A 15,551-nucleotide genomic window follows, 5' to 3' on the forward strand; every position below is an offset into this window, starting at 1 on the left:
TTTCAAAAAATATTCTCTTCCTTCTCTATTCTTTGGCCATGCTAGTTGAAAATGGAAATTCGACTCACGTTCTGTACAGTTTCATTGTAGTGGAAATAAAACATTTCATGGCGGATCAAGCAGTGTGAAATCCGCTTCGCGAAATGTCATCACATATGCAGCACTGGTGGCAATTTTTGAAGCGTATACACTTTCAGATGTTACAGATACTAAGTCGACACCACCATAAAATACAAAAGGCTTTCTGATTGGCCAAAGGCTGTTTCATCGCGAAGCTTGTAGGTCCTCAACACCTTTAGATGTAAAAACTCCCTATCGTACTGCATTGACGTAACGAACACCCCAGTCATTTAATGTGGAGGAGAACAAAATTGGCCAGAGGTCATGTATCATTTAAGAATGCCTCCTCAAACTCGCTTTTTACATCTTTTGAGCCTTTCAACAAAACTAGCCCTAAATGGCAGCAAGGCAACCGAGGGGTTTGGCCAATACCTTTGTGGCAACATGCGAGAACAATGCCCGGACAATGAACTTTTAAAGATGCAAATCGGCTGCTTTTTAAAGTTTTTGCCAAGCGTTATTCGGCACATGAACTCTATGAAATGACTGTGTGTGTAATCTGCGGTATGGAGTTTCAAGAAGAAACGTATTTATTCAGTTTTAGATTTTGTTTCATTTTAAAAGTAAAATTTTGCGTTAAGCATGCCCCCCTGCCTGGTATTCCATACCTACACCTCTATTCGTGCACTTCTGATTTTGAGACTAATTTGCTTTGTCCGTACGTCTCTCGCCACCACACTTTCCTTGTCCAAAAATGTTTATGATTGTCGCAGGATGTCTTGAATGTGTTTAAATATTTTGAAACAAACGTTTACTCAACGAGGATAATCATTAATCATTTTCCAACAAACTCAAAAAGTTCAAGTAGCGCTATTATTGTGTCCAAATGAAACTTACTTCAATAATTGGGCAGCGCATTGTAGCACCTTCAGGAGGAGAACCCGCTGAGTCCAAGTATTTTTCGTCTCCTGCACTGATTTTAAAACTTCGCTGCTGGCACTTTCGTTGATAGGAAGTGTACTCAAGAGATGAACAACCTGGGAGGGAAAAAGTAACTGGTCTAATTCGAATCTGAAATAGTATGACATATTTTTTTATGTCACCGAAAGGAACAAGATTATCGACCTCGGCACTTGCAGCTTTAGCTGCAAAGTCAGCCACCTCATTGCTTGACATGCCAACGCAGCCAGGTATCCAGCAGGAGAAAACTTGGAAATTATATTATTTAAGATTATTTTATAACATAATTATTTGAGTACCAAACTTGGTTGGTTGGTTCTATTAGGTTTTATATATGGCGCAATGGCCTTGATAGGCTATAGTGCGCAAAACAGGTGTAAGGAAGAAGGAACAAATGCCAAAAATAAAGTAAAATTGTCTCTGGAATGTCTGCGCCAACATGCAAATGCGCTCGCGAATTCTTTATTCAACAAAAATGGTTTTGGATTTACAATTCAGTTTTAATTTATGTAAATGTGTTACAAAGTCAATATAATAGTTTTTTAAGTATCAGTTTAGTTTTTATTACTTACGACGAATTATTCACTAAAACAATGACATAAAACTTCTGAAAAGTTTCTAGAAAATGAACAGAGCAATGAAGTTTAAAATTTCAAAAGAAAAACCAAAAGACAAAACTAAAAAATATTTTTTAGTAACGTAAAAACATGAATAACAAACGAATACGAGACGAAAAGGACATAAAGACGAACTCTAAATTAAAGAGAAATTTAATCTTCAGAAAGAAGGGAAATAATTTGGGATGAGGAGTGTCCTGCAGTAGTTCCTTGAAAGATGGATGCAGCTAATTAAAAATTTTAAAACGAATATTATTGAGAATTTGTCAATTGAAAAAGATATGCAATACTGACTGACGTTACTGTGTTGCCTATTGGAGCTGGGTCTGAAGAAAAAAGATGCTTATGAGTAAATCTAGTATGACCAGTACGAAGTCTGGCTATCAAAACTTGTTCTCTTCTGATGATCTTCGATGACTTTCGTCACGGGCTAGATGGAGTGCAATTAATTTTACGTGTCTTTATTTCAGGCTCGTTTCCAATAGTTGTAAGGCGGAATTTTTAATGTCATAGAAAGAATCAAGATCATTGACATGGACGTTTGCAGTCTTGGCAGCTGTAATAGCTGCCGCATTGTCTGCGATGCAGACCAATGATTTTAAGAGGAATTTTAAAATTATTCTTTCAGACTGTGTTTTAAATATGATAGAGCAACCAAAGAATGGCTGTTGTTGTTGCAGGAAGTGATAGCTTTCCCTGAACTCTATCAAATCAGTGTAGATCACCCACATATGATTTCATGAGAAAATTGTAATGCTACGAAAGTGGCTCTGATACTGGAGTTAAAAATGGAACAAGTGCTTAGTTTATGTGATATAATTTGATCATCAATTATTGCCGCAAATGCGACGTGATCACTTGATTTTGATCCGTTGGTAAAGATTTCTTATGGGGAATAATTGTGTTTGACATCATAATATACGATTAATCAGTACAAGTAATGCAAAAAACGATGGTAGGTTCTATAACTTTTTGAAACTTATCGAAGTCGAAACTAATCGTGCGGAGAATTGACTACTCCATTTAAATTCCCCTTCATGAAAGGACTGAAACTTTTAGTTACTGTCGTTTGGCAACACACGAAAGGTTAAATAATGAACGTCATTTGTTTATAACGAAGTCCGTTAATCTTTCCATTAATATAAATAGAACTGTGTATAGTTCTTCTTAGCTCAGAATTAAAATATTATTATAAACCACCTTGAAGTCATTATTTCCAGTAAATAGTGGTGCGTCTTCGCCGAGAACTAGCAGTTGCTACTCCAAATAAATCGGCTATAACAATGGTTCCAGTTAGATTTTGAATTTCTGTGTAAAAAATCTCAAAATGTGGAGCTAGGATAAAGAGAACAAAATAGCAAGGCTTAAATAGGGCTGCAATGAAAACGTGGAAAACAAAATCAATGAATGAAATTGATGTTGAACTACAACAAGTAGCACCAAGTAATTTAATCAAGGAAAAAAAATCAATGAAATTGATAATAAAATTGAGAATCTTATTATCAGTGCTAGTTCGTTAGAAAGAGAATTTGAAAATTTTATCGATTATAACGAATTATCAAATGAGGCAGTGAGAAGCAAAGAGATTGCAAGTAGACATTTTCAAGTTTTGAGTAAAATCCGTTTAAAGATTTGCTCCTAGGCAGGCTTTCATTTAAATTTTTTTCTAAATCATGCTGTATAGCAGCAACTACCAGGGCTACTAGTACCATTTCTTACCTCAAGACAGAGGAGAGGTTCACCTACCATGCGTACTGGTTATATCCAAATTTTTAATTTTGCCACTTGCATCCCTTTGCTTCTCATTGCCTCAAAGGTAAATCTCGCTGGGTAGCTATTTTAGACATACACGTAAGATTTCCGAATCACGTGTTGATTTTCCTTTGTTATCAGAACCATCACAACAAGAAATGAGTCAGCGTAGTCATTTTAATGTTGCTGGAGTAAAACTTAGCAGCTTATTTATAAATAAATTTCACGGAGATATTTGTGAATAGCAAAGATTTTGACCAATGTTTCAGGTCTTGACAATAAAGATTTAAGTGAAGAAAAAAAAGTTAATTATTTGTAATCGTTTTTTCGCAGGCATTACTTTAACTGCAGTTTCTGAACCGAAAAATAAAAATACTGAACGCTAGGTTCAGAAAAGGGGAATTGTTAATTAATGGTCATATGGATTGTTTATTGAATTTGGAACTACACATTTGTCATCCGTAAGGAAAATCTATGATAACTAAAATCCAAATTAGAAAATGAAACTTGGGATTATGGTAACCTTACTAAAATATTTAAAAGCTTCGCCGAAATAAACACATTTAACTATGTTTTAAATTTTGAAAAACGAACCGAAAAAATAAACTGAAAAACCATTTTGGGAAAGATAGAAAAATCAATAACAAAACAAACACATACGTATGAACGCTGAATTAAAGAGAGAAATCCAATCTCCTGAAAGAAGGGGAACAGTTTGAGATAAGATGTGTCCCTTAGTAGTGATTCAAAGAGGGATGAAGCTGATTGAAAAATTTAAAACGAATATGTTTGAAAATTGGACAATTCCAAGGGATATGCAACACTGATTGACACTGCATGTGTTGCATATTAGAGCTGGTTCTTCGGAAAAAAAGATTTTTTAATGTACTACGGGCGTTGAAAAAGTAAGAAAAAGTAAGTTACACTAACAATTTAGGTCAAAAAAAAAAAAAAAAAAAAAAAAAAAACATTTTTTTTGAGAAGTGCGCTACAATAAAATATGACACAAATACCATCACTCTATTTTACTACAAAATCTCCCAGTCGCTGCAGATATTCGTCGGACCGTATCACTAATCGTTCGATTTCCTGGCGATAGAAATCTGCTCCCTGGTCCTTGCGCCAGCTTAGAACAGCTGTCTGAACCTGGTGACCGCTGGTAAATTCTCTTCGACCCAAATGTTCTTTGAGTTTGCTGAACACGTGGAAGTCGCAGGACGCCAGATCGGGACTGTAGGGTGGATGCTGCCAGACCAGGTCTGTGCGACCATCTTCAAACTGCTGGCACCATTTCACAATGGCTGGACGTGACATTGCACGTGGCTCATACACTGCCGATATTTCACGATGTCTCTGTACTTATTAAAAGTTTTGCTCACAAAAAACTTACTGTTCCACGGACTTTAACGTTGGAGTACGTTTCCAGTTGCAGCGCTATTTTTTTCTCGTACAACGCAGCAACGATTCAAACTATCCGAATGAAATTGCTGCAGTTGGAAACTGTAGAACTAAAGTATCGTCTGCGCACGTTTCCTTCTTGTTACGGGTGTTGGCGCCAATGCTATGATAAAAGAGAATCCGCATTCGCCACGCGCGCCAATACTCCCAAAGGGTTGCTATAGAACATTTCGTATACAGTTCTCTTCGCTATGATGTTGGTTTCGGTTTGGAGTTGATGTGCACTTGCGCACAAATTGCGGGAATATCCCCAATGCATAGTTGATAGTTAGCAATAAATATGTTTCTTCGTTGATCTTGTGTCTTTGAACCAAAAAAAAAAAAAAAAAAAAATTCTCTATCGCCTTACATTTTGGACCGATAGAGCCGGAGATAGTACGAACAATGCCTACCATCAAAAGTTTAAATCGAAAAAGTAACAGCATTCGTACGCAACTAGCCAAACTTTCGGCAAAAACTTTAGAAACTCTCACAGAAAGTGAACTTCGTGCTATTTTGGACTCTTTAGAAGACATAAAAGTCGTTTCGAAACTTTAAAACAGGATTACTATGATATAGCAGATGACGAAGAATTTGAGAAAATAGAAAATTCATTAGCAAAACTGGATGAAAATATTTAAGAATTTCAGGTGAGTGCGAAACTCTGTCTTTACAAATCTATTGAAGATGATAAATTTAATGTTGCAGTTGAAAATAGTAAAAATATTCGTTTACCTGAAATTCCATTACCCTATTTTGATGGTCAATTAAGTAACTGGAGCTCATTTAAGCAGCAATTTCAGAACTTAATTGAAAGTAATCCGAACTTATCTGACTCCCAAAAGTTTCACTATTTGAATGCGTCTTTGAAAGGCGCTACAAAACAAGTACAGTCGCCGACTGATAATTACGATTCGTTGTTTAAAGCTCTTACGCTTCGCTATGAAAACACAAAGTTAATTGTTGATAGCCATGTACAAAGTATTATTAATTACAAAGCAATAAATAAAGAGAATCCTACAGAGCTTCGAATTCATATTGATAATTTGCGGAAAAATATTCGCGCTTTAAGTGTGTTAAAATTTGAACGCAACAACTTTTGTTGATATTTTGTTGATACATTTAATTTGCTCAAAGTTAGATACACAGGCAGTTTCAATTATCTGTAGATTCTCACGAAGTGCCTACTTGGGATAGTTTTATGACTTTCTTAGATAAACGGTATCAAGTGCTGGAAAATTTGAATGCTATTTGTTGTGATGCAAAACCCAAGGTATCGAACGCCTCGAAAAATTATGGAAAAATGTATACCCTTCCAACAAATCTAAATCATTTTTTTTATTCACTCTGCTTCTCAATATTGTATACTTTGTGATTCAAATCATTCTTTGTATAAATGCCAATCGTTTTTGAAAATGAAAGTGTGTGAAAGGTTTGACTTTTGTAAATCGAAAAATCTTTGCCTGAATTGCTTAAATTCATCTCATAAATTAATTGACTGCAGTTCTAAATCAAAATGTAATGAATGTCAGCAGAAGCTCCATTCTCTTTTGCATGAACCAGATCTGAGATCTTTTTCAAAACACATTCGTCATTCGCCACTTACAAATAATTCCGATAGCTTAAATCTCTCAGCCCCTGCTTTCCCCCATCAAGCGTCGCCATCGGTTTCATCTGGAGATGCTACACTCCTCGTAAATAAAAGTAACGAGAAAGTTATTCAGAACTTCATTTCGCAAACAGAAAAAACATTCGTTCTTCTCAGCACAGCCATTATTCATGTTCAAGATATCCATGGCCGATACAGGGAAATGAGAGCGATTTTAGACTCAGCAAGTCAATCTGGATTTATGACTAATGAGTGCGCTTCTTATCTTAGTTTAAAAAGAAATAAAATTAATATTCCAGTTGGCGGATTAAATGGTTCGTTAATAACTGTTGGGCAACGGGTAAATACAGTGATTTCCAATAAGGATAAAGAATTTATAACAGAAATTGAATTCTTAGTCGTTTCAAAGATTACTGATTTAACACCTGCTCAAAAAATAGATGTTCGCAACATACATTTACCATCGGGTATCGAACTTGCAGACTCTAGAATTTTTTAACCATCTAAACTACATATTTTGCTAGGAGCGAAAACTTTCTTCGAAATTTTAAAACCGACTCAAATTAGAATAGTCAAATCTTGCTTCAAAATACATATTTCGGATATTTAGTCACTGGTAGTGTTCCAAGTGACACAACATGCAACACTGTATGTCACTTAGCTGTCGATGACACACAACTAGACAAAACATTGAGGTCTTTTTGGGAAGTCGAAGCTTTGCTGGAAAAAGTGCCCATGAGCGATGAATTGAAATATTGTATGGAACATTTTAATGCTACTCACACTAGAGATAATAACAGTCGCTATGAAGTATGCATGCCCATGATGCAAGATAGGGTGGATCTAGGTTTATCTAAAGATCTGGCTGTTAAAAGGCTGCAGAGATCCATTGTTCGACTAAAGAGGAACCCTGCCGTCAAAGAACTGTATCACGATTTTCTCGCAGAATATAAACACCTAGGACATATGGAGGAAGTAAAGGAAAATGCTCTGCCAAATCCTCATTATTACATTCCTCATCAAGGAGTATTCCGACCTGAAAAAAGTACAACTAAATTGAGGGTAGTATTTAATGCGTCTGCTAAAACTTCGAATGGAGTATCTTTAAATGTTATCTTATTGATAGGTGGAACTGTTCAAGATCCCCTTTGATCTACTCTACTTAGATTTCGCAAGCACATCATTGCTTTTACAGCCGATGTACAGAAGATGTATAGACAGATCAAAGTACATCCATCGCAACAAGACCTACTCAGAATATTTTGGAAAGAACTAAATGAGGATACGATCAAAACCTTTCGTTTGACAACCGTAACATACAGAACATCTTGTGCGCCATTTCTAGCCACTCGAACTCTTCTACAACTAGCGGAAGATGAAAGGGATAAATATCCTTTAGCATCACCAATAGTAAAAAATGACTTACGTTGACGATGTACTTAGCGGTGCAGCGGACATACACTGCTTTAGAAATTCAGCAGCAACTTATAGGTATGTTGAATGCCGGTGGAATGCACTTGTACAAATGGAGCTCTAACAATCGTGAGCTACTTTCGCATGCATCGACTGATGATCAAGAATATGTCTTTGGGAAAGATGAAAGCACATCCGTAAAGACATTGGGTTTGTCATGGAATCCTATGAAGGATAATTTTCACTTTCTTTCGAGCATTAAAGATATTCCAATCACTTTGACAAAAAGAACAATGTTATCTATAATTGCTGAGTTATACGAGCCATTGGATCTGGTTGGTCCTCTTGTTGTAAAGGCTAAAGTCATCATTCAAAAATTATGGTTGCTAGGATTACCTTGGGATTCAGAAGTCCCCACCAGCGAAAGAATTGCATTTCAAGAATTCACTCAGGATTTGAACAATATCGACAAGTTGAACATTCCGCGTTGTGTCGTTTCAAAGGAAAGTACACATTTGGAAATTCATGGGTTTTCAGATTCGTCAGAGTACGCTTATGGAGCTTGTATTTACGTCCGTGCGAAAGATAGTTTCGGTAACATCAGTGTGATTTTGTTATGCAGCAAATCTAGAGTAGCACCAGTAAAGCGAGTTTCCCTTCCGCGTTTAGAACTGTTAGGAGCTGTGTTACTGTCAAAGCTATGAAGTAAAGTTCTAGATGCAATTCAACTTCATATTGATGCAGTGTACTTGTACTCCGATTCAACTATTGTGCTATCATGGATCCGAACGCCGCCTCATCGCTTGAAATGCTTTGTAGCCAATAGAGTTGTTCAGATAACGGATTTGACCAGCAAGTTCGAATGGCGTCACGTACGCTCAGAGGACAATCCAAGTGACCCATTGTCTAGAGGACTTCTGTGAATGAACTTGTACAAAGTAGACTCTGGTGGTCTGGTCCAGAATTTCTACACTGTGACACAAAATTTCAAAGCCACTTCGACTATTCGAACACTGACCCTGCATATACACAGGAGTACAAACCATCTGTGAACAATTATGTGAAACTAATTCGTATTTTAAGTTTTGTTTTCAGGTTCATCTGTAAATTTCAAAGAAAACCTATTCATGGTGAGTACATTAGTAGTGATGAACTTAACCGTGCTCGTGATATTTTGGTAAAACATGTTCAAGCGCTAGAATTCGCAACAGAGGTGAAGCCTAACACAGGGTAAAAACATTTCGAATCAAAGTGAGTTTGCACCGATCCATATTACAAATTCACAACCACCGAGTCTAGTGTGATGGAGGACAAGGCAAGCCCGGGAAAAAAGTTTAAAACAGAGTGTTTCGAACTCTCCTATAACGGAGTGTAATAATTGTGGAGTACTGTTTTTCCGTCCTCATGCTAAGGCGCAATTGTGCTTCACTTGCAAAGACGCTTCTAAAAAACGGGTTTGTAGTAAGGACTAAAAACTGCCAAGATTGTGGTATACACCGATCCATACCACAAAAGTTACAACCACTGAGTCTGGTGTGATGGAGGATGAATCTATCCCAGAAAAGACTAAAACAGAGTGATTCTTCCCGCTCTTCCTCTACCATTTCTAAACATCCAGCTGTACGTGAAAATTTTCCTCTTCAAAGAAGTGAGACTCAGCTATCTACCAAGTTTTGAGGAAACATTCTCGCGTCCTTACCAGCTTTGCTGGTGTTGGTGCTGCCTCTACTTTAATGACTCTCACAAATAACTTGTATAGCAGAATGACGCCCTCTAGAAGTAGCAGTGGTTTTCAGAGTCCAGCGAGACTAGCAAGCACCACTTTTCAACACGCCATTGAACAGTGTTGGTCTGCAGAGGAACTAGCAATTGATGCCTCATTACCGTTCCAGGGAAATTGTTCCCAATAGAAGTCCTTTTCGACACCTGTCATAATCTGACCCGTGCTCTATGAATTCCAGGCTTCCGAACGGCAATGTGAACGTTCGTCATCCTTTTCAATTGTTTAGGAATAGTTTTTTTTTTTTTTAATAACCAAGATATAATATTTTCTCTAATATACTTATTCACTACTTTTTTCCCAAAGAAATGAGTCATCCACGAAAAAGTCAACCGCTTGTCCCAGACGTGAAGGTTCATATATTTCATTAAAAAATAAGGATTTTAAAGTTTAATTACGTAGTTTTTTGCCTGAGATATCATACATAAATTTCTAATTTGCTACGCAAAAAAAAAATTGTACATAGTATTTGGAAATCTTGGAAACGAGATTTTCTAAATAATTTGCAAGCTCGTTCGAAATGGCAATTCGAAAAACAAAACATAGAACCTAAAAGTTTTGTCTTCATAAAGGAAGACAATCTTCCAATTGCGCATTGGATAATTGGAAGAATAGTAAATACCTATCCAGGTAGTGATGGAAAAATTCGTGTTGTCGAAGTAAAATTACCTACTGGGAATATGGTCAAAAGACCTATTTCAAAAATTGCCATTTTGCCTATTGTATAGTCATATTATTGCATATAGTAATGTTGTTTTTCATGTTTAAAAATTGTAATGAATGTTTACTTTAATTTCCTCACAATGTATATCGATTTTGTTTTGAAATGATATTTCAAGGCCCGGCGGGATGTTGGCGCCAATGCTATGATGAAAGCGAATCCGCATTCGCCACGCGCGCCAATACTCCCAAAGGGTTGCTATAGAACATTCGTATACAGTCCTCTTCGCTATAATGTTGGTTTCGGTTTGGAGTTGATGTGCACTTGCGTACAAATTGCGGGAATATCCCCAATGCATAGTTGACAGTTAGCAATAAATATGTTTCATCGTTGATCTTGTTTCTTTGAAAAAAAAAAACCATTTCTCTGTCGCCTTACAACGGGATGCTGCGATTTATGGGGAAACACGTGTGACTTACTTTTTGAATGCCCTAAATAAAGCCGGTTTGACCAATACGAAGCCGGGCTGTTATAACTTGTTCTCTTCTGGTGATCTTTGCTGACTTGAAGTTTTTAAATAATGGAGGATTGGAGGGTAAGAAATTAACACATGAACTGAATACTTTGATTCACTTTTTTATCGTTTAATAATAGAAATAGACTTGGTCTACTAAGACATATCTTCAAATGTAAACCGACTATGTCGCTGACATGTTGGAACTCGGTTACATAAATTAACTTAATTCTCAAGATTCTTCCCCGATTGGCATTACGACTAAGAAATGTGTGATATCTGCTGTTCTCCCTTACCGGTTTTTGAAATTGATCGGTTGTAGAATCGCTGCCAGAAATTCTTCCCGCAAGAAATAAGTTACTTTCTAAAGTCTCTCCTCCAACAATTTTGCAATTACGCGGCTTGCCTGGCACGGATCCATACACCTAGCGGCCGCCTGGAACGCGCGACACTTTGTTAGTGGCTCCTTCTGGTGATGTATGCTCGCCGTGCCGTCGTAAACTCTCGCGCTCTGTTCCACCTCCTAGTTTGTGTTGCCACGTGTGGACTCCGGTTTACGCAAAGCAGGTCTCGGAAGTAAAGAGTTTGTATTTTTGAGGAAAACATAAAATGAAGCACACTTCGCATAAATTTAGCTGATCTGTGTTTTGAGTTTACGAAGAACACTAATATAAATGTATAAAATTGCAAACTTCTGTTTAGATCTCGTGGTTTTCATAGCGCAAGAAGTCTAAAGGGCTATACTGCGACCAACAATCGTTTGAAAAAGGTGAAAGAATGAAAAAAGGCACCAAAAATTGAATTTACTCGAGTAAAAAGGACAGAACTTTCTACAATCAAAGGCCAACACTATGGACAGTTTTGAAATTTTACTTTCAGTAGAATATTAATAATATGTTTTCCATTCGTAAAAAGTGTTCTATTTTTAGGGTGTACCTTAGTACTTCACCATAAGATAATATATAGCTGTGTACCGTAAAATGGTCCAACTGTGGGCCATTTTTCAATGTTTTCAATGAAAATTCCGTGGACAACCTTGATTTAGAAATTTGAGGACTTCAGCAATGATAGCTATACTGCAGTGTGCAGGTAAACGGCAGTATCTGCAGAAATGAGTTTTCGAGATATTTGAAGAAATGTGTGTCGGAATCAGTATTAACTATAAGGAAATCTTGGAATTAGACTTTTTTTTGCCCTTTTTTATCAGCAGAAGCCAAATAAGCAAGCTTGTACAATAAAGCTAACGTACAATAGATGACAAAAATGCAAAAAAATTTAAAATTTGCAGTTATTGTCCTTTACCTGCACACGGCAGTATACATCTCATCTTTCAAATAAAATAATAACCTAAGTTGGAAAGAAGAGGAAGGGGAATTCCCCCCCCCCCTTGTACCCCTATGGGGTACATCTATGGCCACCTTATTTTTATTTACTATAGACCACCTCATTTTAACCTAGAAAACACATTCAAAACTTGATCTGGCCTATTGTTGTCTGAGGCAACAATAGGCCAGCTTCTCTGCTTGAAACTGCATAAATAATTTTTTTAGTCCATCATTTACCTTTTTTTTATTTTTCAACTTTTTAAGGTTTAATCATTTGTCGTCTCGAGTGATTAATAATGTTCTACACGGTAAATGTAGGAAAAGCTCTTTATTTATCTGCTTAGGTTTTGACTTGGAAACATTTGAAAACTAGAAAAATCTCATCAACTAAATGCTAGGTACACAAACTTAGGTCTCAGAAAATACGTAGGTCGAAAGGTTTTAAACGAGATCAACAGAAGTACCGAAAACTGAAGTTACATTTCAAATCTGATCGAAATAAATAATTTTAAAAAATTATCTCTATATTTGGTCCGGACTTCAGTCAGTACCTTCTGCAAAAACTCCCATGAATACGGGCGATTGGGCGACTATCAAGCTTTCTTTTGTCATTTCTTTTCATTATTTGCAATGAGTAACAAAAAATATGACAAAAGCATCCCTACAGAGAATAAAATGAAGCTCCAAATAACTAAAAACGGTGAAAAATAGGTGGAACATTGTTGTACCCCAACATTCCCATTTTCGATAAATGTTGAGAGCTTGTGAAAACTAGGAAACATTTTAAGCACAACTATATTTCAAATAACGATCTAAGATATATTTCAACATCTAAAGCAAATCAGGAGTTCATGGAAAATTTATTTTCTCAGCTAAGAGATTGGCACATTTCTACTACAATCCCTCTCCAATCGAAATGAAACAACGCATAAAAGTGTTGAGAATATTAAATGATTTATCATGCCGTGGATCGAAAACACATTTATTAATGTTGAAGAAACTATCTACATAAACAATGACAAAATATGTAATACTTAATAACCAAAGAACCAAATCAGAGTAAGCACATAGACTATTTATAGTTTTAGTCTAGGATTAGTAAGTTAACCAATTAATATGCTTCTAATGTAAAACAACCAATGAGAAATAAATAAATAAAATATAGACAAAAGAAAAGAATTAACTTAAGAAAATTTAGGACCTCAGAGAGAGCTTCAAGTAAGCCTTGACCAATAGCAAAACGTTATTGAATCAAGTTTACATTAACCAATTAAAGTGCGATTATAGATATTTAGACAAAAAGTATTACTATTAGAAACAAATGTTTGTTATAGAATACGAAATTTGACTGCCTTGCCTGTTTAAATTGAAGAAACTAATTGATCTAAAACATATCACACGTACATACACACAAAGTTGTGGGTGTTCCAGATGTGGAAGATTTCATAGAAAATGCTAGAGAAGCAGAAGTAAGAAATACTTCACTGGTAGATGCTCAAAACGACAGCGAAGAACTGACTGGCATTCAATCACGAGAGCCAGCTATTGATTGTGTATTTAGATGTCTTCGTTTCATCGTTGGATAAGTAGCACACCAACGTTTTTACTATGATAAAAAGTAAGATACGTATTCGTAGACACAAAATTGATCAATCAGAATCTAATGGAAGAACTGAAAAATGATCTCGTGGCGGCTTAATTAAAGAGAATGAAGAATGGTAAACAGATGGAAATAAGATTTGGCGTTTTTCATGAGCAAAATATATCAAATATAGGAGAAGTTGTAATTTTTATAACAATGTAATAAAGTGATATGTTCGTGGAACTTGCATTCACATACTTGCGATATTTAAATACCGCAATAAAAAGAAAATACAGCATATCATGTAAAGCTTAGGTAGATGGGACGTTAAGTATTCTCGTAGTCTCTAAGTCCTCCAAGTGAAACACTACCTCTCGGGGTGCCGAACCAGGGACTGCTCGGTTTCTAGTCTGGATCAAAAAAAAATCAGAGCTCTTCGGGGTTCCATTCAACTGTTTAAACCACAAATTGTGGTAGGTAGGGGGGGGGGACCCTGAAGTGAAAAACTTGTTCGTTTTAAAATGGAAAATAAAACACCACATTAGCCTATTCTTCATTTATCAATCACCTCTCCTGGGGCAATTAGCTCTATAAACAAATCGTCACTCGTTTACATTAAGATAAACCTGAATACTTTGTTTTTTCGTAAGTCCTTGCACTGCTTTTTGAAGTATGATTTAGCCAGAAAAAACGTTTGCCACTGATTTGAGTCACACTAATATTATTAAATATACAATACGATTCTTTTTTCTTAGAGCAAATTATAACATTGATTTACTCAGATTAATGACACATCTAATACGAAAGAATAAACATTTTTCCACGAAAACTTTCTTGCATTGGCAGAAAAAGGGAAGTTACTAGAAAGCCAAAGTAATGATGACAGTTATCCATAGCGACATTGAACGACAAATTTTACTTCTGGGAAGTCATCGACACTCCATATTACTTTGGAATTAAGAATTTACAGTTAACGTATTCGATTTGTCCTCGGTAAGCCTGGCACACCTCACCGTTCGGTTAGAAACACCTCATGTCCACAGGATCCCCGTCTCCTTCCTAAACTACCCTAAACCGTAGGATTGAATGTTTAAATGTTGACCTGTGAGTTATAAAAAGTTTCATTTGGGGTTCAACATTGAAAACAAAGGTTACGACAATGGAAGATGCAGATAAGTTTTGTTGTCTTTCAACTACTGAGATTTGGTACTATAATATAAGAATTTGCAGGGAAAACTACTTTAGAAACTACTAAGTGTGTAAAATGTATGGTAGATATGTTTCGTGGATTAAAATCTCTATGCAAGTAATTATCCGCGAACTTACTTGCCCTTCAACAGCCGGAGCTGAAATGAAAGAATATAAATAACATTGTATCAATTGCTGAAAAGTTGGGGTTAAATGTTGTGTTAGAAGTTTCTGACAAAAGATCCAATAGTATTGGAGTGTGGAAATCGGCTGGAGTTTCTGTAACTCGAAACACCAGATGGGCCCAGTAAATGGAAGAACAATTTATTGTTCTGCTGATATTAATCATTTAATTAAATACATGTAGAGTATTTTGGCACAATCCGTTTGTTTTGCCAAATGCTATCTGTGGAGAGAGTCACATATTTAAACCAGATTTGTAGGTTCTGGATTCGTCAAAAAAATGTGGATACATTCGTCATATGCAGAAGCTAGTTTAAGATCCCATCATCTTAAGGAATCGCTATTGTATACCTACCCATTTTAGCACTATGAATGAAAGTTGGCTATTCAAGTTTTGGGCAAAAACAACAAGATTACTGCAGCAGCACTTAAAAAAAGTTGTCAAAGGATGCACTAACAGCTTATTACTT

The 15,551-nt window shown here is 36.2% G+C and overlaps 1 protein-coding gene across 1 annotated transcript in view; it reads right to left on the reverse strand.

Moving 5' to 3' along the window:
* The window catches only part of LOC129229489 (capon-like protein), a 109,976-nt gene that overhangs the window by 23,013 nt on the left and 71,412 nt on the right, over positions 1 to 15,551 (reverse strand). The window contains exon 4 of the mRNA XM_054863807.1: positions 958 to 1,097. Coding sequence (XP_054719782.1) covers positions 958 to 1,097 — 140 coding nt within the window. The remainder of the gene's footprint in view (positions 1 to 957; positions 1,098 to 15,551) is intronic.

This window comes from Uloborus diversus, chromosome 9 (assembly GCF_026930045.1).
Source record: "Uloborus diversus isolate 005 chromosome 9, Udiv.v.3.1, whole genome shotgun sequence".
Classification (NCBI taxonomy): Eukaryota; Metazoa; Arthropoda; class Arachnida; order Araneae; family Uloboridae; genus Uloborus; species Uloborus diversus.